The following is a 25,218-nucleotide window of genomic DNA, read 5'->3' on the forward strand; positions in this document are numbered from 1 at the left end:
TTTGACTTGACATGATTTATCAAGAGCCAAATGGAAAGTACAATAACACCTGCTATGTCAGAGCTACGCAGAGTAAATGTCAAGGCCACACAGTGAAGGTCTTTGCAAGAGAGAAGGAAACTGAAGGCTGATAAGTGTGCTTCAGTTGATCCTTCCAGGCGTCACACTAGTGTTGATAAAGATGATAGTCGACATGTCACAAAGAAATGCATTCTTTATTAGTTCTTGGTTTTTCTACAGATTTGTACAATATTTGCATTTTACATCATGTACAAAATTAAAGGACTCTGTGCTTCAAAGTGTATCAAATTCAGATGCTCAGAGCGATTTGTCAAAGGTTCGATAACAAAGTACACATCCAGGGGACAATGTTTTCCTCTGGTGTTTAAATGATACTTGACTGTGCGGCGATAATCGGAGCGATGTGTCCTGTTGCAGGGAAAAAGGAGCCAGATGTGCAAATTCCAGACCATGCCAACAAAAGCACTGCTGTTAGCCTTTAGCATGTTATCTTCAAAATATTCACTTCAAAAACACCAATCAGAAATCGCCCTTTTTATGCAGACCTTCTTCCCCATGGAGAACCGTAAACTGGGATTAATCTCTTAAAATTGGCTCGACATTGCCCTGTTACAGAAAAGTGGCTTTAAACCTATGTGACTTTATGCTGCCACATGAAGTCCGGTAATAAAATCGTCCAAAAACTTCCTCCAGCCTCGCCTGAAGCAGCACTTTAGCAGCTACACTGAGGTATGGAGATGGAGTCTGCGTTCAAGCTGTTCAGGTTCTTCGATGCCTTCTACTGAATAAACAGGGGGAAGTTTACAAGGCCAGGAGACGAGTTGTTTTATGAACAGCAACAAAAACTTTGCTGAAAAAGATGGTGTACAAAATCAGTGCTTGCTGCATATGTATGATGTAAACCTCTTTATGCATAAATGAAAAGTATATGGTGACACCAAGCAAATGTGGATGAGTCCAAATTTAGTCGACAAAGTAAACTGGTTTAGTCCCTTCTTCTCAAAGCCCCATCATTAAAAACAAAAACTTACTATGAAACTCAACTTCCAGATGTGCTGAAACCTCCACACGCTTTCATCAACCTACCAAGCAGCTTTAATATGACAGCTGTGCTATAAGAACTAAAAACACATTCACCACGAGGGCCCTGCATCTCCACCTGACAGGCCAGAACTTCCAAACAATGATACATGTGAATAGCAAAACAGTTTGGTTGCAGCCAAGAAAAAAAACAAAAACATAGCAAATTACCTTTAAATAACTTGTGGTTTTCTGTGAAGTAAGAACAAGTTGCAGAGCATTAACTGAACACTATGGCATTTTACTTATGGCAAATGTTCTGCAGCTATGAGTGAATTTCGACCCTGTGCAGCGTTATCAAACTCATCATGTCTAAGTGCTTTACTCTCACCTCTGCACCTGTATTCTAGATCTGGGAAGTAAACAGAGACATGACGTGAAGTATTTAATGAATCATGAAAAAAATGCTGGTTTAACTTCCAGAGTGAGGGACTACAGGCTGACAGCGGTGGAGTTTGTCTCTAACCGGGCATGAGCAGAGCTTGGGCGTTGTCGACAGGTAACATAGACTTTGGATGGCAGGGTCCCAGCTGTACAGGGGGGAACACCCCCAGGCGAGAGTTCAGACTTGGTTCCACCCCTCTGAGGAGGCTGGAGGGCAGCCGTGGTGCGTGATGCTTATGGTTATCAAGGGGCCCATGACTGAAGAGTGTTGAGGTGTTCCTTAGCCCGCACTGAAGAGGAGGGAAGGTCGCAAGACAGCCGGGACAGAAGAAGGAGGCAGGAGACCAGGTCTGGGGGGCTTCCATCTCAGAATCTGTTTCAGGATGTATGTGACCCATTGAGGCGAGGAGGGAGCCCCAGAGACACAAGATTGATGTCTGCGAGGAAGCCGACGGGGGACTTTGTGTTTGCTGCTGGTCGATTCCAAGTGCGCCGGTCTGATGGTTCAGACTCTCGTTGGCCAGAACACAACAGGGGAAGTGCTGGGCTGCAGATGGAGCTTCAGTATTTAGGTTGGAGGTCTGAGGGTGGGCTGGGCTAATCTCAGCTGGAGGTGAAAGTGGGGACTGGCCGCTTCTGGTGAGACTGAGCTGGTGAAGCACAGCGCTGGTGGCAATGAGGCCAGCCACACTGGTCAGATAGACGAGGCCAAGCATACAGGATACCTGGAAAAAATGTTACAATGTTTCTGTGGTCTTAAATGATAGATGGAGACTGAATACACCTCAACCGCACCATCCAGCTCAAAACCACCCTCTCACCTTGGTAAAGTGCTGATAGATGGATGTGAGGGCTTGACTCCATGCTGATTGCTCCAGTAGCACACAGAGGTCAGTGTAGGTGAACCAGCCACGCTTCATCCCCTGCCGCTCAGCGATGCTGGGGATACAGAGCCCAGAGTCAGAAATACTCTTTTCAAACAAACTGGTTATGCAACTATAGTGCTGATGAAAAAAAACAACACTTTTCACCCTGCTTTTCATGTTTTTCTGTGTCATAGTGAATGTAAGTAGGCTTGTTTGACTCTTGAAAAGACTTAAGATTCAATCTAAGATGTGTTTTTAGGGATTATTAGTCATTACAGATCACCAACCTGGTTTCCAGTTGACTTAGTATATCAAATAAGTCATTTGGCTCCGTGAAGAGACCCCACTCCTAGAATACATGACACAATGGTTGGGATATTGAACTTGCACCAGACATACATGTGAGCACACATCTCATGCGAAATCATGCACACTTACAATGGCATTCAAGAAGTTCATCTCCAGGTTATTGACAGTTTTGACGTCCAGCTTCCCAGCTGCTCCCCACTCATCATTGAAAACTTCTTCTTCCTCTCCTTCATCATACAGGTACTTGCTGGCAACCATCTGATTCAAAGTGAAAGACGTGTGTTTATGAATGCAATTTCATTATGCTCACTTTGTTACCTGCAGGAAACAGAAGTATACAGCCCAACAGCTCAGGAACACAAGTATCAAACTAGTGTCTGAGCAGTCAACATGTGAGGAATAACACTGTGACACATTTAGAATGACCTTTGAATGCTGCACACATACCATGGAGATCAGGAAGAGGTCAGAGGAGGAGATCTTTTGTAGGTATTCAGGGTTTCTATGTCGGAGCCTTTCTATGTAGACTAGAGCTAGCATCATGGCACACGGAGAGATGCAAGCCTCCCTGCAGCAAACATAGATGAGTGTTAAACGTATGACAGACAGCGGTTTAGTTCCTTTAAGAATGTGTAACGTGTGAATACATGTGTAACAAACCTGGAAACATGAGCAGCATACTTCTTCTGGAGTTTGCGTATTGGGCTTGGGGCAGACTTCTGGAAGATCTCAACAGCAATATCTGGAAGAGCAGACACAAGACAAAAGTGAGCTCATGTGAAAGCATCTAGTTATTAAGGTTTAAAACTTAATTTTGAGCAATTAACATGCAAGTTAATAGTGACTCTTATGACAGAGCCCTGCAGAGGATCTTTGCTTTTGTACTATTTAACTCTGTTATAAAACTCACCTGTAACAGGGCAGGAGAGGGCATCAAGAGAAACGTCTTTGTCCAGGCCATAATACAGTCGTTTTCTCACTCGTTCAGTCAGCCTCTGGTGTGCAGGTAGAAACTGCAGAAACAACAACATTAGCCGTCAATGCTAACTGTAGTTTTGAGGAAGTGGATTAACTTGTTTTGCTTGGTTGACAAGCAACAACCTGCAAGTATTATGCTAAGCACTAATTTTAATAAGCTTTATAAACGTTTCTATTGACATAACGTGAGTTTGTCGTTGATTGACTGATTAAGCCAACATTACAGCAACTGTTACCAATTTACCATAACATTAACATTAGCTAAGCTAGCGCCAGGCCCGGATATGGTTAGTTGAGTGTCAAGTAAGAGTAGCGTTAGCTAACCTAGCTAGGTAAAACTAGCGGTAATTGCAACTTAAAAATTTAAAGGACAAACTGTGAAGGCTGAGTTGGGAACATTAATTCAGATAACTTCAGCAGGTTAAGTGGTCACTAGGTAATGTCCTTTGTCAGCAGGTTCCCACCGTTAACTTAACCAGCTGACGTGAACGTCAGCTAAGGCTAACGAACTTAGCTAACGCGCCGAGCGTTGTTGACCTAGAGTGGCATTAACTCAACAACATACCGTGAACTCCTGAAAGTCCGAAAACTGAAATGTTCTTTCGTTAAATAAAGCATCGAAATCCATATCTGCTATAGATTAAACATTAGTTTGCCTAAAGTTGAAAAAAGACGAGCGCCTGGCCTGGACTCTGTCTGCCGAGTGGTGCTCAGCTAGCTCGGCTAGCAACACGCCCAGACCGGGGACGACCTGTGACGACAGAGACGCCTCCTGTCTCACAGACAGACAGACGGACGGACGGACTGACGGACAGGGGCCGCGCTGTGGAGCCGTTACATAACTGATGTAAAGTCCCTACTATAACCTTTGTTTATAACAGCATTATTGTTATTTATGGTATAATAATTATTGTATAATGCATAATGGATAATTAACAGACTGTTAATCATGACATGATTTATTTTCCCATTTAAAGCTATGAAATGTAATACTTATAATAACTATAATCAGTACCTTTCTTGAGGTAGATATTAGACATTAGGAATTGTGTACATGACTGATATATACTCTTTACATTACATGAGAATATTACTGGTGGTTATTTCGAGCTATTGATTCTGATGATACATGCATGGCAGATATTTTGACTTGCTAATGCAGAGAATCACACAATAAGTCAAAAAGGTTTATTGTCTTTAACAGGCAGACAGGGATTGTACAATGTTGTATATAAATCAGCCTCTCTAAAACATAAAAAAAAAACACATTAGGTTTTCATGTGTTCATTAATCTGAATAATACACAATAATCAAGCGACACAACCTGCTTAACCTTAGTGATAAAACGTATACAGAGGCTTACACATTTTTAAAAAGTGTCACTTTAAATAGCAGCAGAAATGATAGCAGAGCTCAGAAATAGACTACAACAAAAAAAAAATTCTTGACAGCTTTGTATACCAATTCATCCATATGATATTATCCAGTGGGCAACAAAATCATTAACCCCTCAATTTCATCCCCTGATTTCTTGCAACTCTCCCTTTGGTGTCTTTAAATAACTTGTGCCAGGTCACAGATTATCTAAAGGTTCCACTGGGGAAACAAAATGCAGACAAACAACATTCAAAAAGACAAATTTAAACTCTCAGGGATGAATACATGAGACAACCTGCACTGTAACTATGCATTCCTATTGTGTGAAATTAAAAGAGTGCCTGCATCTGTTTTTTTTATGATGTGGTAACAATTTAACCTTATTGCATGTGTCCCTTCATAAAAACCTAGGGGGTATAAAAACAAATATCTTTTGACACATTTGCACACTACTAGAGTGTTGATGCCTCCTCAGTTTTGTCAGCACCCTCCCTTTTCTCCATGGCTTGCCGTCGCACATTCAGTTTGAAAATTAAAATAAATAACATGTTCGCCGAGTGTTCTTTCATGTTAAAATCCATTGCATTGACGTAGAAATCTCTTTGAAAACTGAGACGAAACAAAAAAAATAATACATTCATTGGCCTGATGAGGTTGACGGTGGCTGCAGTTTCTCGGACTTGCGATCTTTGTCTTCCGTCTCCAACGAGGAATCTGAGTCCTGCCCCTGCTGCTGCTTCAACCACATGTCAGCATACAAGCCTCCTTTGAGCAGCAGTTCCTCGTGCCTTGGGTGGAGAGAAAGTGAGTCACTTGGAGTGCAATGAAAGAAGGCATGTACTGAGTGGTCATCAGTACGACATTAAGAGCACACTTACCGCCCTCGCTCAGCAATCTGGCCATCACGGATGACCAGGATCTGGTCTGCTCCGATTATGGTAGACAACCTTTTATATGACAAAAAGAGATTCACACCGCTCATCAGATAAACACATCACTTTCCTGAAACAAAGGGAAAACTATGACCTGCATCTCTTACCTGTGAGCCACAACAACTGTTGTGCGATTGGTGCAGATTTTGGCCAGTGAGGCCTGGATGTTGCGCTCTGTCTGCGTGTCCAGTGCAGACGTGGCCTGCAGAGAGTTGTTTGTTAAAACTGGAAATAACGCTAATAAGTTTGGCCATCCAAAGTAAAATGATTTGGTATGGAAGCTCATTAGGTTAAGGAAAAGCTAAGCAGCAAATGATTCATAAAGCAATATGCAAATAGAGCGAAAATGTGGTTTACCAAGGCTTCAGCTGTATCATTCGACTTCTCCTTTGTGTAATCTTACCTCATCCAGCAGGATGATCTGTGGTGCTTTGAGGATAGTCCTGGCGATAGCGACCCTTTGCTTCTCTCCTCCACTCAGCTTCAGACCTCTTTCACCCACCTGCGTATCATAACCTGTCAGAGAAGAATCAGAGAAGGGATAGGTGGTAAAAACTCTCCCAAAGAAAAAACAAGAGAGACCTCAGGGGGAGTAGCAGATTACTGTGGACATCCACCATAAGCTGTATATACACTTGATGCATTTGTTGAATGACAGAACAAAAAAACTCTCTGACCTCAGAACAGCGCAGGAGGGTTAATCTATAAATTACCTTCAGGGAAGGTCATGATTTTATCATGGATGTCAGCAGCTATGGCAGCCTCCTCCACCTCCTGATCGCTGGCAGTGATGCGGCCGTAGCGGACGTTGTCCCGGATGGTGTCGTTGAAAAGCACGGTGTCCTGGGGAACGACGCCAATATGGGCTCGCAGAGATGTCTGCTTCACCTGAGCAAAGACGATGAAGACGTAGTAATTAGTGGCCCGGAGTGCATAAACAGACACAGTTACGTGCAGCCGTATTACAGTCATTGTGACTTGTGCTTTCATTGCTCTTGGTAATCCCAAGAGCACCATAACACGGGGCTCATAAATGCTTATAGCAGTTAGATGACTCTGTTTGAGATGATGTACGGTGCCTTCAAATGCAAATGACCCTTGCTGCTAAACTCTACATCACACTATGCTCATATTGTAAAGCATACAAATGTTATTTAATAGAATTCATGTATCACACAGGCATTTCTGTGGACTCTGCTATCATTTCTATGGCCATAGTTCATGTTGTTGAACCTTCCATTGAGTTGAATTACAAGCATCATAAACGTCATAAAGGTAGTATATACTGCAAGCTAATCTACTGTATCATAATCAGGTTGTTTTGATGACCTCCAGCTTAAACACACTGTGACAATAAATATGCCGTTGCTGTGCTTTTATTGCTGTATGTTCAATTGTACTTGAATGATGTCGTATTCCCCTGCGTGTGTTCTTTACTTTTGATATATCCTGCCCATCGATGCGTATACAGCCTCCGTGAACATCATAGAAACGAAAGAGGAGTCGAACGATGGTGCTCTTCCCAGAACCGGATGGCCCCACCTGGAGAGATAAAAAGAAAATTACAAGTGCATGTCCTCACAGAACACAGGCAGTAAAACTGTATGAACGAGCAGAGGGGGAAATCTATTTCGAATTGAAGTTGTTCCTTAGACTTACCAGTGCAACTGTCTGTCCTGGAAGAACCGTGAAGGAAACATCCCTGAGAATCTCCTTGCTGTAAAACAGTAATGAAATCTAGGGAATAAAACTTCTTTATCTAGTTTTTGCAGTTTTTTTTTAACCGGGATATAAAATCAAATGTAAACCAACCCGTTTGTGTAGCTGAAGTAAACGTTCTCGAACTCCACTTTGCCCAGTTTGAAGAGAAAGTTCCCTGCGTTCACTTCATCTTTCACCTGCACAAGAACGCAAACAATGAAAATATACAGAAGTGGATCATAATACGGCGTTTTAATTGAAAACTCAGACCAAATATTGGCCCATTTTAAAAGGTACCTCTTCCTCTTCTTCAAAAAGCTTGAACATGCTTTCCATGTCGATGAAGGAACTCTGGATCATTCTACAGCAAAAAATAATTATTCTATTTAACATTCACTCTCAGTTTTCTTATTAAACCACAAGTAAGAACCTTTAAGGCGGATGAGTCATTACTATGCAACAGTCGACCACAATGCATTTTAAGCCTCTTCTTACCTGTAGTAGGTTCCAAACCAGTTGAGGGGGGTGTACAGTTGGATGATGTAGGTACCAAAGAGAACAAAATCTCCAACCTAGGAAAAGAGGGTTTCTCTCACAGTTAGTGGAGTAATTCAAACTAGCACTGATGTTCTTCACATTGTGATCAGCAAAACATACAATGCATTTTAAATCATTTCCAGACATGATGTAGAGAATATTATAGTAAAGAACGTCATGAAACGTCACTTTGGGAGTTTTCGGAGAGGCACGTCAAAGTGATCAGTACCTGAAATCTTCCTTCGGTCACAAAGTAGGCACAGAGCAGGGAGCCGGCCAGCAGGCCTCCTCCAATGGTGATGTTCTGTGTTTGGTTGAGGAAGGCCAAGGACGCCTGGGTCTTCCACTCCGACACCTTAAAACAAGAGGAGAACTATTAGACATACGCCTGAATGTCCTGGTTACATATTTCATTAATGGATACATTATACTAATCATACTAATGAGAGCCCAAACCCTACCAAAATAACCTTCTGGATTTAAAAAACAACGCACATGAAATCTTCTAGGGTGACTGTGGAAGGATTCATGTGGGTGTTCTTGCTGGAAACAACTGTGTCATGGTCCTACTTTTCTTGCTGTGCTTGTTTCAAAACTAAACCTGCCATAAATAATCCGATTTCCTGGAGGGTTCGGCCATCTGCTGTGGGGCAAAGTTGCTGATTTGCATCCAGCAGTATTGCGTTTGGCTCGGCTCTTTCAGCAATCACAGAGGCAGTGATGACGAGACAGGCCTGAGTTTTCCTCCAGGTTCGTTTTGTCTTGTGTCACAGTGAGTTTTTTTTCTAATAGCAGGCAAATGAAAGAGTTGGACAATCTTACATGATTATAAGTGATGTCTCAATACCTCTGACTTACCTGATATTTTAAGATGGCATCCTCGAAGCGGCCCACCTCATAGTTCTCTGCGTTGTAGTATTTTACCTATTGAACAGACAGAAAACTGAAAACTGAACTTCAGAAAACTGAAATACCTGAAACTTCTTTGTGAACCAAACGGCAGATGGACCACAAAATATTTGATGTACCGTCTCAAAGTTTAACAAGGAGTCCACGGCCTTGGACTTGGCATTGTTGTCCTGCTGATTCATGTCTCGTCTGTACTTGGTCCTCCACTCGGTGATGATGATGGTCAGAGCTGGCGGAAATAAGAAATAAGAGCAGGCAAATATGAATGCTTTATCTGGGGATATGTTCAATGAAACACCCTTTGTTTAATATTAGGGATTTAAGTTAATGGAGTTCTGGATAGCTGTGGCTCAGCTTGTGCTACTTACTGAGGTACAGGGCCATGCAGACGAAGACAATGAGGCCAAACCAGGCGTTGAAATAAGTGATGAAGTAGATGATAGAAATGACGATATCAGCGATGGTTGGGAAGATGCTGAACACTATGTAGCTGTTGGGAAAACAGAGGGAGAGTTGAGTGTCTTGAACAGGAGAATACAATTTCAGGAACAACATGGACCCAGAGAAGATGTGTTATGTTATGTTAGGAATCACTCCAACATTTATAATCCCCCCCGCTGCCATCTCACCTGAGCAGGCTGTTAATGGAAGAGGTGCCGCGGTCGATGCTTCTCAGCACTTCGCCTGTTTTGCGGCCCAGGTGCCAGCGCAGGGAGAGGGAGTGCAAGTGGGAAAACAGACGCACTTGAACCACGCGGTTGGTGTACTGCTGCACCCGGATCCAAAGGAAAGAGCGCAAGTTGCTGACAAACCCAGAGGCACCTGGGAAGAGCAGACGATGGAGAATGAGCTGGACGAGCTTTATCACTACTGTCATGTGAAATGTGATATGAGAGGAGAGCCTTTCTCAGTCTACGTTAGGTATCCAGAACATGAATGAGCTGGTCCTACCTGCACCGCCGCCCTGCATGAACTTGAGCAGGACGTAAATACACACTGTAGTGGCCAGAGTGGGCCAGCTGCTGCCATCAGTCAGCTCATTCACTGAGAGAGGGACAAACACATAAAGGTGAATAAGAAGAAAAACGGTCAGGCTTGAAGATACGATAGATAAACAAGAAGATAAATGAGGCGTGTAAAATTAGGAATCAGGGTACATGTTTCTATGTGGCTCTTCAACCTGTGGCACAGACTGAATGAATAAAACCACCATTAGATTGTGGCTCAGGCTTGTTGCAGGAACAAGCGATTCAACTTGAGAAGCAGCTACATTTGAGTCTACAAGGGTTAAGTAAGAAGATACTTCGCCCACCAATATTCTTGTAGTAGATGGGCACAAAGACGTTAATTGCTCTCTCGATTCCCAGCAGCGACAAACAGAAGAGGACCAGTAGCTGGAGGAAGACGTTGCCCCGGGGCCACATGTAGGGAATGAGCAGGCGGACTTTCTTCCTGAAGCCCTGCCAGGTAGACTGGTTCTCTTCTGTTCTGCCCAGGAGGCTCTGAGATGGAGAAACACATTAAATACATATCCCACAGTGGAGCAGAGTGCAGGTCTCAGATGATACACCAGGAGTTAAACCAGTGGGAAAACAGCTACTTGTGCTATTTGTGCATCACTACCTGTCCGCTGTTCTCTACGTCTCGCTCATCTTCGTTTATCAGTAGCATGTATGGTCTCCGTGGTAACCCCGGAGCCTTGAGACCAATGAAGAAGAGCATCCCGGTGCCGATGTAGCGCATCAGCCACAGGGCAAACTGCACCTGAGGGGTCCATAGACGGTTCAAAGCAGATTAATACGGATACCACATTGCAGTTAAACAGCATGTGATAGTGGAGAAGTGAAAGACAGCTGTGTATGAGAAAATGGCTAAACTGATGACTGCATCAGATGTGTTATTTATTATACAATGACCAAGGATTCCTTTTAAAATGAGGGATCACATTGAGTAAAACACAGAATAAACAGTTTGAGGATTACTCATATTACAGTATAGATAAGTATAAGTACAGATAAAGTCATGCTTGCAATTACACAAGCACAAAGTTGAAACTGACTCAGCGTGGGAGGGGCAAAGAATTTGTCCCATGATTTGATTGGTTAACTGTAGATTTCAAGATATGAAAGTCAGACGGGGGAATGACTCAGCAAAAACACGCTCTGTTTCGTCCTCACTAACACTGGCGTCGTGTTTTTCTTTGCACACCACCACTCCCTTTGCCCTACCCCCCCCCGGGTGGTCAGTTTAAGCTTGAAACAAGCCAGGCAGCATAGCGTTGAGCAGGGTGACTCAAACGACACACCTGTCTTTATCAAATAACTAACCTTTGGCTCATTGGACTGTTAAACCACATATCATCTACATTATAGAAATTATAGTGGATGTGCTTTCATTGCATGTTTGGATCAAGATTAGAGGAATAAAACAACTGAACTTAAAGCTGAATAAACAGGAATGGAGATAACGGCACGGCACAAGCTGCACGCTGATACAGAGGACAACAGTGGAGCTATGCATGTGATTGCAGTATGCAGAGGGTAAAATGCCTCTTAGATGATGTTTGATATCACCTCACCTGTTGTTTACTGTTCTCCAGGCCCCACCACCAGTGAGGACTGTACCAGGAAACGAAGGCCAAATTCTCAGCTGAGAAGGCCACAGCCCAGAACAGCAGCAGGGCCGTGCTGTGGCCCCTCGTCCGGTCCATCACCAGGACCCTCCGCCTCTCCAACCTGAGCAGGGCTACAGCCCAGGCCCAGCCCAGCGCAGAGAACCATCCGTACAACACCACGTACCCTGGGAGCTCTCCTCCGCTGGCGGCCCGCCACACCATCCCACCCAGAAACTGGATCAGGAGAAGGAGGGAGATGGCCTGCTGGAGACCGTAGAGGCGGGAGCGTGGGATAAACTTGGGCTCCATTGCTGTGCCATACCTCTGGTAGCATATGCAGTGGATGGTGCCGAGGAAGAAGGCGATGGTGAGCAGGACTGTGGGGACCAGCGTGAAGTAGAAGCATGGAGAGATACCTTCATCCACCCAGGTGTGGGAGATGGAGGAATTGGCTTCGCAGTAGCTCTGCATAAACACCATGGCTGCAGCTACAGAAATGATTTAATTAGGGATGCAGTACAAAGATTAAATGCAACACCTTAGAATAAAACGATACCAAACTGAAATAGAGTCTGGCCAAAGCAACTTGGCTGGCTGCTTGGCTCTGCTAATAATAGGCTGTGAACTTCAGTGACATCTATTATTGCTGACTCATGGTTCACTATTGCACCTGCTGCTTAAAAACGACCCCCAAAGACAGTAAAACATGACTGGGATGAGGTGGGGTGGACAGAGCGGTTTACAGAAGCACATTATGTGGGCAGTGTAGTTATACTCCCTCCACCATCATCCACACTAAGAAGACAACACAGAAAAGGAAATTCCACAGTTTTACCATGAATTTCAAGACTTTATACACACAGTAGCACACTGTTATTACCATTATTGTTAACATTACCTTATTAGCCAGGAGGATGAAGTCAACTTCGCAGGTACCTGAACGCAGCACTCCACTTGTAAGTGTCAGTAGCAGAAGGTACCTCCAGAGAAGCTAGCAAACTATTAGCTATTAGCTAGCCGAGTCGGCTAAACGCAGCTTTAGCACGAGCAGTTTATAACGTGGCGTAAAGGTGGAGTATAAGATGCATGCTAAGGTGAGGTGCCAGTCATTTCTACCTGTGACTGTGTGTGCTCATGCTGCTGCCGCTGATGTCCTTGTGGTGTGTTTGTGTGTGCGTGTGTGTGTGTGTGTGTTAAACAACATCGATCCGTGACTCGGCAATCGACGCTTCTTACGCAACTGGGTTTGACTACATGGCCTGAATGACGTCAGCGCCCCCTGCAGGATGAACACGGACTTGACTGGTGTGAAATACTGTCTATTAAATACAGAAGTATTAACGTGGGTGGACAATTATATGTAGATACAAGTAAAAAAAATACCACAGAATAACAATAAATAATAAAAATACTCCTTTACAGGTGAAACTTCTGTGTTTAGAATTTTTCTTGAAAGTACATAAGCAGGTTACTCATACAGAACTTTTAATCATGCAAACATATCAGATGAATTTAGTGCAAAAAGTACAGTATTTCCCACTGGAATGAGTGCTAAGCAAGATAAAATGGAAAGTAACTTAAGTAACCTTATTTATAATTAATTACATTCCACAACAGTGAATGAAATGCCCTTAATTAATAGTTCAATGAAAAACACCCAGACAGACTTGATTATGTTGAGATCAGGGCTCTGTGGGGGCCACACCATCACTTCCAGGTCTCCTAGTTCTTCTTTACGCTGAAGATAATTCCTAAAGACACTGGCTGTATGTTTGGGGTCGTTGTCCTGCTGCAGAATAAATTTGGGGCCAATGAGACGCCTCCATGATGGTACTGCCTGACGGCTCAGCACTGAGGAGGACACCATTAATCCTGACCAAATCCCCAACTCCATTTGCAGAAATGCAGCCCCAAACTTGCAAGGAACAAAGCATTGTGCATTGAATGCTGTTATTAAGCCACTATCTTTCAATGGCAATGCCACTTCTTTTGAGTTTAAATGACATATGCATCAAATACTGCACACACAACCTCTACATTTCATACAATTTAGAGCTGTTTTATACGATGGATTGAGAGCTTGCAATGGTGCAAGATGGTCAGTAGATGGTGCTAGATACTAAGGTATAACCAGAGGAAACCACTGTACATGTATGAACAATAGTTAATAAAACCTACATGACCATAGAGGTGAGAATACACTTGTGGAGGTGGAACATAATAACAATGTAATATAATGGCATGGTATTAATTGCCAGCATCATGTCATTGCTATTTTCAGGCTAGTGAATTTATAGCAACAAAACCCAAGTGGGCCTTTTCTACTGAAAAGAGTAATTTTCAAGTCAAAGGAACATAAAGAGAACACAGTGAGCGAGGAAGAGGAGGTTTAAGTGAAGAGCTTTTCCATCAAACTGTAAATTCAGGGTTTAGCACAAAGAAGGGAAGTGAGTCAAAAGCCATCTGTCCTTCCTACGGGGATGAATAAAAGGCTCTTAAGAAAGAGTGTATGTGTGTGTGTACCTGTGTGTGAAAGAGGGGGGAAAGAAATGGGAAGGATATCCTGATGGAGTGCGCATAAGAAACAGGAAAAAGAAGAGAAAGAGCTTGTGATGTCTACACCCACACATGCGCACACACAAGACGCAGGCTGGGATGGAAAAAGGGGTAAATCTTATCATTTAGAGCCTTCACAATGGGCATAAAGAGCCGCTAATCTGCTTCATCTCCCCGGCTCTTTTGTGTGAGTGGAAATGGACCTTCTGTCCATTGGCTGCTTGTCGCCCTGCTCTTTTGTCTCCCAGTGGATGTGATGGCCTGCCCATCACAACCCTCATCTCTCTCCCCTTTTGTGGACGTCTCTACCTCAGCGCACAGACTCAGCTGGAGCCTTATAAGTCCTTTAGGTGTGTCTTTTCATGTATTCAATCCCACCTTTTCTCTCATTCTCATTTATGTGTCTTTGTTCGCTTGAGGCTGCCTGACACATATGGATGGTAACAGCCGGGGATAAGACGGATGTGTATGCCAATCTAATCCCTTGATTTAGTGAGAAAAGGATATTGGTGGTGTTAGAAATGCTATGTCCAATCTCATTAGCACTAAGGGCGATCAATAAAGCTTTCGGTTCTGCTGAATGTACTATTCACTGAAAGACCGGGCTTTGTGAATTCAGTTCTTACCACCAACTCACTGGCAGATGACCTTTGCTACCTTTAATACTCACAAATCACCCATGATCTATTGTGTGGTAGACAGGCTGTTCATATAGAGGATCTGGGCTGGGAAGCGTCTACCTTTGCTGTAGTGCTGAATCTCCACCAGCTTTCATTTGCCATCTGAAAAGAGACTAATAAGGCACACATTAATCATATTTTTCAGCAAGAGTAAATAAATGTAGCTCTTTCTGATAATTAGATATTTGGAAGTATGGTGCTACATTGCATTCGGGCATATGTTGAGCGATTTCGACATGCGTGTTCGTGCCACAGCTTCACCTTCACTGCTACTGTACGTCTATTTTTGAAGAGACGAGCTCATCTTGCCAGGAGCAACCCACAGTTAAAATCACACACAGAATTTCCTGGAAAAAACAGGAGCCAAGTTCTCGGTTTAGACATCTGGTCTAGACTCTTCCTTTGGCCCTCACGCTGATGGCTGTCTGCGAGGGAAAAAGGAAATCTCCATTCATGGAGTTTTCAACCTGTTTCATCATTGTGGTTGAGTGAATGGACCACCTACAGTTTTAATGCTGAGTGAGGGCATGATCAACTAACAGATTTTCTGTGCAGGGATAATAAAGGATGAGTTTCTCTTGTGTTTTTATACTCTATACATGTAACCCAAAGCCTTTAAGCAGGCTTCTCAGACCTCCGGTTTAAGAGATGAGCTTTTCACTTGGACAGCCTTTCCACTTGGCCCACTGAGCTTGACATTGTACTCCGAGTTTGAGCTTGAACTGTCCGACCCTAGCTACCCAACGAGACTAGTTTAATCATGTTCTCCAACTGTAAAAAGAGCAGTGCAGGGGGATAAGATCTCCTCTCAAACTGCTCTTGACGAGCACAAAGGGTCTCCGTCCATCTCCACCGACTTGCACCCTCACCACAGTCTTCAATATGTAGACAGATAGAGAGGCAGAAGAGAAAGGGGGGGGATCCAGAAGGTGAGCGAGAAGGAGGAAGAGAAAGACAGTGTAGGGGAGATTGTGTGTGTGTGTGTGTGTGTGTGTGTGTGTGTGTGTGCAAGATAACGCAGGTTAAAGAGACCAGATTGACGCCCCAGTGCTGTCACAGTGTGCCCGAATCTGTTACAGATACAGAGGCAGATAGGCTGAGGCAGAGAGGTATTGTTAGAGGAGACACAGAGCCCCAAACTAACCTATCTACACACTGCAGGCACAATGGGCTGGAAAACTAGCAGCGCCTCTCTCTTCCTCTTCTCTCTGTATGCCGCACACATGGAAACACACACACTTTGCACAGCTGAGATATAAATAAGTGGATTTTTGAGCTGCAAACTCCAGTTACTCTTATTTCTCTGTGTGAGAGCGATGATTTACCTGTTTCATCCTGAGTGGGATCTTACTAAATCCTGCTTTGACCTCTGGGGGCAGACACACATCATAACACTGGTGGCTGCAAGTGATATGCAGATAAGCAGAACATTAGTGGAATAAAAATGGGTTACTGTGTGTCTTATGTGCAAAACCTGAAGGCAGACTGCTGCATAAGACTTAGGAGGCAGTTAAGGGTGATTGCTATGCTGCACCAGAGACCATAGTGCTGTATATCTAAAGCGAATTAAGTCTGAGCTTTAAGCAGTGGAAAACAACCAATGTGCTTCTCCTGCACTCTCATGATGTCTGTTTTACCATTCTAATGAGCACAGCGGTGTCTGAAAACTCATGATATAAAACAGTTTTATAATTCTTTAATCCTCTGAATAAAGAGGATTAAAGAATTGTGATCTAATAATAAATAATAATTTCATGAATTTCTGTTTATTAAATCCTAAAGAATGCTCCAAATATTGAAGACAGTTCAGAATAATACACGGTGAAAAATACAGGATAATCTCATCAAAAGGCAAAATCCTTCGTTGAGGCCACCGAAGAAGAAGCACCACGATAAGAATTTCAGCCATTTGATGGAGGCTGTCCAATCTCCACGGCACAGGTTAAACAGTCTTCTGTTGCCCCCTCCTTACAGTCACAGATTTGTGGATGTGGGGGTCGATTCCTCCACCAGCGACGGAGGCTTTGATGAGTGAATCCAGCTCCTCATGCCCTCCAACGGCCTGCTGCAAATGTCGTGAGGTTGATGCATTTAACCTTCAGATACTTTAGTGCAACTTCTGCCAAATCCTCCACCCTGGAGTGAGCTGCAGTGGCTTCGACACGACCATGGCTGCTTCTGGACATCACGGATCTGCATCCTCATGAGAGTGTGAAATAGGTCAATAAAATTGCTTGTTGGGTATGTTCGGTCATAAGACCATGGAGTCGGTGCCACCACAGTGAGGTAATGTATGTAATTATGGAGGTTTTGCATAGAATAATTAATTTCAAGGGATGAAATCACATCATCTTCTAGATGAAAACTTCCAAACTAGTATTAAACACATCTATTTCTTTTTATTTTAAATCTATTTTATATGTACTTATATGTGCAAAAATATTAGTTTAGTAACCTGAATGCTTGAAGGTTATATTACAGCCCTGCTGATAATGCTTAACATGTGTTGTTTCTGCAAAGATGACATCAATGTGTATTTGATTGAAGTATTTGCAGGGCCTTAATTTGTGGCATTAATGCACTGAGTTGTGTTAAATTGCTGGTGATTGTTGTGTTATTATTAAAAACTTGTAAAATTGTACTTGTAATTGTACAAAATCACTGTATTCTAGAACAACAGTCAGCCACTTAAGAAGTGATTCCATTATTGCAGCCAGTTCTCTCAAAGCACAACAACTGACAGACACAACATTGCTACGCTGGTGGACTTCACTCAAAACGTTGGTCACTTCATGAAACCCAGAGGTGTTTCAGGAAAACTGCAGCCTGGTTGCAGACACGGACTGAAAAGAAGTTAACACAGGCTGTCAAACAAATCCACTATGGATCTTTGCCTACAAAGGGCTGAAGGAACAGTAAGTCTCTCTTCTCTCTCTCAGTCTTTTATACTCTAAATTATGTGATACACAAAGGTCTTAATGAGCTAATCGACAAATATGTAACCACGTCTCAGTCAAACAGCCATCACCTGGTACAGCCCCTTCAACCACAAAGAGCCTTTGGTTCACATGTCAGTAAAATGCACTGTGGCGCAGCTGGAAACACCGACAAGTATGTCTTGGATTACACTTCAAATAACTTCAAATACAAGATCTGGGGAGAAAAGTTAGGCGAAGGGGTCTCCAGCCAGACAGGACAACTGCAGGACAGATCTGGAGCCTTATTAAAAGCTGTTACCCTCACCATGTGCTCCAGATCTCATCTTTCCTGATCCTCCCTCATTTGTCCTTCTCTGCTGAGGTCTACGTTAGCTGATGCACTGAGACTCCTTATATAATATAAGTTGCAGTAAAACATTTTTGAATTTCAACACTAATAATGATTCCTTTGAAATCAACTGCTGACCATTTTTGCAGGGAGGCAGCCAGTAAACCACCTCCAGCAAGGGATTACTACCACTGTGTGTTCTTTCTTGCTGAGGAGCAGACCTGAGTGCCTGCCTGCCGCTCAGCCCATTGCTCTATGAGGTGCCGTTGCATCCAAGTCTGTTTCCACCGCAGACAAAGGAGAAATACCCAGATTTGTCAAATGTGGGGTTTCTTTCTCTTGATGATGAAGTGGCCTGTTTGATGTCCCCGCCTCTCATCATAATGGCTTGTGATGTTCCACTGCCTCCAAGCCCTCCTCCTGCTGAGGCTGTGTTGGACATGGGGCACACTGCTGAGAAGTACCCACATTTGAAAAACACAGGCTTTTCTTCTCTGGATGAGGTCATGGGATCAAGACATCCCAACCTGTTCCTTCCACTGCCTCCGAGCCCTCCTCCTGCTGATGCTGTGCTTCACCTCAGAGACACTCATAAAAAGAAGTACCCACACTTTTCTTACACAGAGTTGGCTTCTCCAGATGATGAAGTGGCTCATTTAATGTTCAAGCCTCTTAATCTGTTGTCTGAGAATGTACCTCTGCCTCCAAGCCCTCCACTTCCAGAAGCTGTAATGGACATGAAATACCCAGATTTGAAAAACATACCTCCTCTAGATGACGGCATTGAGCCAAAGCATCCCGAAACGGTTGCCTTGTGATGTTCCACTGCCTTCTCCTGATGATGAACTGTCCCTCAGTCAGCTTGCTGAGATTCTGCTGCCTCCAAGACCCTCCTCCTGCTGAGGCTGTGCTTCACATGGGAGACAGTCATGTGAAGAAATACCCAGATTTGAGAAACATTGGGTTTCCTCCTCTGGATGATGAAGTGGGCTGTTTGATGTCCCAGCCTCTCATTGTAATGGCTTGTGAGGTTCCACTGCCTCCAAGTCCTCCACCTCCTGAAGCTGTTATGGACATGGGGCACTTCTCTGAATGACAGCATTGATCCAAAGCATACTAACCTACTGCCTCATGAAGTTCCACTGCCTCCAAACCCTCCTCCTGCGGAGGCCGTGCTTAACATGGGAGACACTGATAGGAAGCAGCTCCCACACTTACACAGAGTTGATGATGAAGTGGCTCAGTTCCAGTTCCAGCTGATGCAGCGTTGGACATGGGGTACACCGATGAGATGAAGTACCCAGATTTGAAAAACAGAGGGTTTCCTTCTCTCTATGATGACATTGATCTAAAGCACCCCAATCTGTTGCCTCATGACGTTCCACTGCCTCCACGTCCACCACCTGCCCAGGCTGTGTTTCACATGGGGGACACTCATAAGAAAAAGCACCCAGGTTTGAAAAACATAGGGTCTCCTTCTTTGGATGATGAAGTGGCCTGTTTGAGGACCTTTCTCGGCCTCCAATTCATCCGCTGTCACTTTTCCTTGTCTGCGTGAAGTATGAGCATTTAATAATAAAATAATTTAGAGAGGCAATCCTTGTTTAATTTGTTTATTTTGTCTTGTCTTTGGAAATATGTTTGTAAATGATATGTGACAGATTAATTTTAATCTGTCATCTTAATGGAGAAAGGTAATTTAAAATGTACTGGTGGTGTAAAAAAGATTCTCCCGCATTAGCCAAGAAAGAAGATGAAAACAACTGAAATTCCTGCTCAGGATTATACGTTGAAGGCAGGTTGAACTGTGAATGATGAGTTGTAGAAAGTGACAGGAAGCCACACAGCAGATTTAACAGTTGTGTTCGTAAATAAGCCCCAGTCAATCACACAGTAACCAGATAAACATGAATAATCCAATGCACTAGCACACACAGTGCAATGAAGAAAGTTTTTCTATCCAAGGTAATCTTGCCTTTTATTAGGAAATCAGAAATCAGAGCAAAGTAATAATCAGTGAAGATATTTGTCTTATTTTAGACATAAACAAGCTGTAACCATAAAATCATTGCATCCTATATGCAGGAGATATGAGTCAAACAGAGGCTGGCGCCGCAGGAGAATTGTGAATTGTCCTTGGGGTAAATCTATCGAGCCCAGGATTTCAAATTAGTCAGGTTTGCACATTCGCATTTATGTGTGATTTATCCTTGACAACTTTGAATAATGGAGTATCAAGTGAGAAGTATTAAATGAAGTGGAAGAGCTATAGTGTGATCCCCGACCCAAGAAAGATTGGGAGGAGGAGGAGGAGGAGGAGGAGGAGGAGGAGGCACCTTCCTGCATGAGCAGCTCAGCAGCCTTCCACATGGGCTTGCCAGGGACGCTACCATGGAGCAGAGCGTCAATTTTTAAAAGAGCATCTCTTTCCTCTGGACTAGAGGGTGACAGATAATGCTTTTGTGCATTACCGAGAGGGAAAGGCCATCCATCATGGCAACGTGCATGCGTTGGTCTGCATGTGTGTGTACAGTATGCGCACGTGTTGATTGTATGCAGGTAGTGCTGCTCTCCTCAAGGCTTTAGTGTGGTTATGGAAGCAGGGGGGGGGAAGGAGGCCTTGCGGGTAGATGCAAGGCAGGCAGAGCATCTGGAGACAAGGACTCTCACTGGTGTCAAGCGGGGGCGGGTTATTTATTTGGTTGGGGGTCGTGGGAATACTGGGAGCATCTTCGCGCTGACGAAGAACTGATGCTCTCAGACACATTGCATTGCCGGTGGTGGTGTGTGTTCTGTGTCAAAGGCTACCTTTTTAACAGCAGATGTTGTCATGCAACTAGCCTGATTGGTGGAGACACTGGGAAACGTGCACCCTTATGTACAGTACATACTGTGCCTGCTTACACAGTATTATTTCATATATATGAATTATGGGGGCTGTTTTTAAAGGCAACATTTTTTGACAGTGCCACCAGTCAGAGCTCAGCAGGGGACATAGCTGTGCAGCACAAAAGGCTCACATTCTCTCAGAAAATATCAAGTTAAAAAAAAAAATCCGATTTTGGACACAAATGGTTGGAAAACACAGGTGAAAAGCTGCACAGAAGTGAATTTATATGCGCATAATTTGCAAAACCTTTCGTCTTTTCTCTTCTCTGTAAAACTGGGAGGCAATCCACTTAATACAGAGGGGCACAAACACAGAGGCACTTCTCATTCTTGGCAAGGTGCAGAGAGAGAGAGAGAGAAAAGATAGTCCAGTTTAACCTGCTGAACTTGTTTAGCATGCTAGCTCTATATGACTAACATGCAACAGCCATGCTAATGCTGTGCCTGCAGCCGCTCTTGTTTCCATAACAACTAAATGTGAAGGAGACACCAAAAACTGGAGTGGGTGTGAGGACACATGGGGACTACACCTGTGCATGCACACACACAGTACACGTAAAACAAGCACACTAGCACGCACGCCGTATTTTCACCCCCCCCAGACTGCGGCAACACATCCATGCATCCGCTCTTGTTGTTTTCCCTCCCCAGTTCAGAGGAGAGAGGCAGGTGGTGCACGCTCCCCTGGTTCCATCCTCTGAGAGTTCTAACTGATACAAATAATCCCACGATGACGCCAAGTCCAAACAGTTTCACAAATAACGGCGGGATATTGATTTGATATTTGCAGTAGTATTTGTCTGTGGATTTTGCTGCTTGTTTGTTGTTCTTCTCAGTGTATATATGGAAACTGCAGCGCTGCGTCGCTGTGTGTGGCCTCGGTCATGGGAGGAAGGCCTTTTGTGTAGCTTGCTTATTCTACTACGATGTGTTTACCCGACTCCCCGCTTGTGCCCCAGTGGCCTGATGCAGTTGTGTCTCCAAGGGCCCAAACTGTAGCATGAGAGGGACTGATAAGCAAATTTAGCAGGCCCCTTTCCTCCCTTCCCTGTTTAGTTGTATGAAGAGCGATTGTTTCATCGTGCACAGTGTATTTTCTCCTTTTTACTGCCTCCTCTCTCTCTCTTTTCTGAGCGTGAGTGCTAAAGCTGGTGGGAGCATGGCGGTTTCAAGTCCATGCAACTATAAGAGTCACCTCTGCGATATAATAAGTCCGATAAAAAAAACAATACCGCACAGCAAAATGAGAGGAGTGTGCACAGATAAATCTCCAAAACACTTGAAGGAACACTGCAATTGTCCCATGAATCTACACTCGATGACATCATTCAACAAGAGTTTGTGTGTGTGTGTGTGTGTGTGTGTGTGGTGAGATAGAGAAAAAGAGAGAGGGATTGCGAAGTTGGCGGTTTGAATGATGTTTAACTGGAGCTCAGCACAGTTGAATGAGGCTGTAAATCCTCTTTCTCCTGGGTGCAGTTACTCAGAGCGCCATGGTACAGAATTATCACAGAGAGACGGATGTCACCACATTACTGTCGCACACGCGCGCGCGTAAACACACACTTTTTGTACCTCCTACAAATCGTGAAATATAACCCTTACCATCAACAGCAGCCCACTCAGAGGATTGAGGATATGCACGGGGCATGGAGCTCCATCCCACATTAACCAAACACAGAGAGCTCTCCTCTCCCGAGGCTTCACATCCACATTGGCCTCACAGGCGCATAATCTCCCTCTGCCACATCACTTTTCCTCCCAGCTTAGACTGCTTATTATCAAATCCTGAAAAGAGAGCGAAAAGGAAAACACCAAAACAAGAAAGTCACTGACTGACAGCTACAATTCAATGTCATACAGGAAATCAGCATGTAGAAATGAAATAAAGGGTGTGAACAAAAACATCCCATTCTTTTCCTTTACGTTACTTTTTTATTTACTGCATTTCTATCGATACCACACTGCAGTGCCCAACTTCATCAAAGGGGAAGTGTGGCGACAAAGCCGCTTCGTAAACACGCGTTACTTGCGGAGCTAATTTGATTCAGATGAGGAGATTTATGTGCAGAGCTGAGGAGGCTCGGGTGGTTATTTTTGAAGGGTAGAATCATCAATTATTTTGGAACAGATGGGTCTCAAAGTGCAATTGAATTTGATTATCGCCCCAATGGAATACATAATGAAAGAGCCCTAATTTGGAGAGAAAGTTATGAGAAGGCCATTTCAATTACTGCACATGCTAAACTTGGGTACCAGCCTCCGACAACAGACTCAGGCATTCAGATGATTTTCTATTTCTTATTTTCTTTCTTTCTTCAGCTATAATGGCAGCCAGAGTGAATCATGATGAGCGCAGCTGTTTATTTGCTTGTTTCTGAAATCTGCCCCAGCTGAATTCTTGGAAGCGCGTTGCTTTTGTCATTGTTAATTGATCGCCACTTTTCATGAAATACAATTTTGTTTTTCATTCTATTATCGACACACTTGTTCAAATCAAACAGGCATGGCAACTCGACTCTGCTGAAATCATTTGACAGATGCGGAGTGAAGAACGGCCTACTCTGCCAGCATCGAACAGATTATCACAGAAGCGGCGTGATGTTTTGTCCCAGAACATTCGAATCGTGACAACCTGTCAAGTTTGATTGCAACACTAACAGCTTTCCTTTACTTAACTTGTGATTGACAGGTATATTTTTATTATTTTTATTGCTATATATATTATTATTTCATATTGATTAAGGTTTCAAAGAACTTATTTCATCTGTTTTTAGAATTGGGTTGAGTAAAAAAAGATTGTACAAGGCTCATCAGACCTCTGTCACTCACTCCTCATCTCTGCTTGCTGCTAGAGGCCTTGAGGTTTCATTAGGACTGTCAGAGTTGTATCATGGGTAACCGGGGCTGGGAGGAAGAATACATGGCGTAAAAAAGAGTCTACTGTGTGTCTGAAGATGCTAAATCAGTAGGGTACTCACACAAAATGCCAAGAAAGAAGCTTCTATCAAGTAAAACATTGTGTCACTGGTGTAAAAGATTTCCTCTGGCAAAGTAAAGAATATTGAGGTCAGACTAATAGGACTACAAACACCTTCCAAACAATACAATTCTTGAAATAAAGAATTTGTCAAGCATTGCTTCTACTAGAGGAACAATTGTACAGGTCTCTGATGACAAGCACTTGAACTGCAACACCTTCACTCAAACTCAAACCACAAACACTCCAGACAGATGGTTGGGACCCACTGCGAGAGGCCTCCCACTATGCCTGATAACAAGTTTTTTGCGCTATATAGGGCAACCGTGACTGTAAACACACCAGCCTCAAGTGGAGCGGACAGGTGGCCCGCCACACAGGACCATGGGTCATGTTGCGCGTCCACAAAAAAAGTTCAGTTATGACGAAAAGCATAACGTAAGGGTGTTGCTGTTGCTAAAAACCATGTTATGGCCTCAAATTTGTCGATGCTGAGATGCTTCTGAGAAATGAAAACCAGAACTCTCTACCAGCATGAGGCATTAGCTTCAGTCCGAAGGCATCAAATCACCCTTAGTATCTTTGTATCAAGTTAATTTCCTCTGAGCTGCTTCACAATGACAAGAAAGCTGGCCTAGTTTGGAGCTCTGAATGGAGCTTTTCTCATCCCAATCATTTCCTTCATGTATTTGTTTTCTGAGGCAGTATCCTCTGGTGGTGCGGAGATGATAATGTCACGGGGGGAAGGAAAGTGATGGTCTGCCTGGTGTTTATACAAGACTTTGGCATTTGTTGTCATTGGGTCTGTCGTCATTGGCTGGCAGATTCCATTTCCATGCTCCATACTCTACACAGACACACACACCCCCTCCCACTCTCTGACCCATATAGGTGCTTTGAACCGCTGGCAGGCCCGACAAGATTATCTGGGCCCCCTTCCCAGGAAGACCATTGGGATGTGGGTGCGTGGTGGTGTGTGTGTGTGTGTGTGTGTGTGTGTGCTGTCTGTCTCTGCACGTGCATGCGTATATGCAACGCTGCTGCAGTTTGTGACAGCACTTTGGATGCTGTTGAAAGAGATGTAAGGTTGAGTCTCCAGGTGGTTCTCCTCTTCAGACTTCTACTGACGAAGCGGAGG

The 25,218-nt window shown here is 43.8% G+C and overlaps 2 protein-coding genes across 2 annotated transcripts; both read right to left on the reverse strand.

Moving 5' to 3' along the window:
• Positions 1-196: 196 nt before the first annotated feature.
• cnppd1 (cyclin Pas1/PHO80 domain containing 1) lies at positions 197-4,373 on the reverse strand. Its single transcript, XM_070855890.1, has 8 exons — positions 4,204-4,373; positions 3,571-3,673; positions 3,321-3,402; positions 3,108-3,228; positions 2,790-2,918; positions 2,639-2,700; positions 2,307-2,424; positions 197-2,210 (listed from the first exon to the last, which is right to left on the reverse strand). Exons 1-8 carry the CDS (start codon positions 4,264-4,266, stop codon positions 1,563-1,565), a joined length of 1,326 nt encoding a protein of 441 aa, XP_070711991.1. The 5' UTR covers positions 4,267-4,373; the 3' UTR covers positions 197-1,562.
• Positions 4,374-4,910: 537 nt separating this feature from the next.
• Positions 4,911-12,691, reverse strand: abcb6a (ATP binding cassette subfamily B member 6 (LAN blood group) a). The gene is made up of 20 exons (XM_070855889.1): positions 12,607-12,691; positions 11,673-12,196; positions 10,718-10,858; positions 10,407-10,596; positions 10,046-10,138; positions 9,724-9,916; positions 9,463-9,584; positions 9,214-9,323; positions 9,044-9,109; positions 8,415-8,540; positions 8,144-8,220; positions 7,946-8,009; positions 7,760-7,845; positions 7,607-7,664; positions 7,385-7,489; positions 6,661-6,835; positions 6,351-6,463; positions 6,055-6,149; positions 5,894-5,962; positions 4,911-5,803 (listed from the first exon to the last, which is right to left on the reverse strand). The coding sequence occupies exons 2-20, from the start codon at positions 12,186-12,188 to the stop codon at positions 5,653-5,655; spliced, it is 2,550 nt and encodes an 849-aa protein (XP_070711990.1). The 5' UTR covers positions 12,189-12,196; positions 12,607-12,691; the 3' UTR covers positions 4,911-5,652.
• Between the last annotated feature and the right edge of the window lie 12,527 nt (positions 12,692-25,218).

The sequence above is a fragment of the Pempheris klunzingeri genome, chromosome 24 (assembly GCF_042242105.1).
Source record: "Pempheris klunzingeri isolate RE-2024b chromosome 24, fPemKlu1.hap1, whole genome shotgun sequence".
Classification (NCBI taxonomy): domain Eukaryota; kingdom Metazoa; phylum Chordata; class Actinopteri; order Acropomatiformes; family Pempheridae; genus Pempheris; species Pempheris klunzingeri.

Bases quoted from the DNA above. Each gene is read 5' to 3' on its own strand.
- cnppd1 (XM_070855890.1), bottom strand. From the start codon at position 4,266: ATGGATTTCGATGCTTTATTTAACGAAAGAACATTTCAGTTTTCGGAC. The intron at 3,403-3,570 runs GTGAGTTTTATA...CTGCTCTTCCAG, and splicing joins CCTCTCCTGCCCTGTTACAG to ATATTGCTGTTGAGATCTTC. The intron at 3,229-3,320 runs GTTTGTTACACA...TGTTTGCTGCAG, and splicing joins TATGCTGCTCATGTTTCCAG to GGAGGCTTGCATCTCTCCGT.
- abcb6a (XM_070855889.1), bottom strand. From the start codon at position 12,188: ATGGTGTTTATGCAGAGCTACTGCGAAGCCAATTCCTCCATCTCCCAC. The intron at 7,846-7,945 runs GTACCTTTTAAA...GTTCTTGTGCAG, and splicing joins TTTTTGAAGAAGAGGAAGAG to GTGAAAGATGAAGTGAACGC. The intron at 7,665-7,759 runs GTTGGTTTACAT...ACTGTTTTACAG, and splicing joins TACTTCAGCTACACAAACGG to CAAGGAGATTCTCAGGGATG.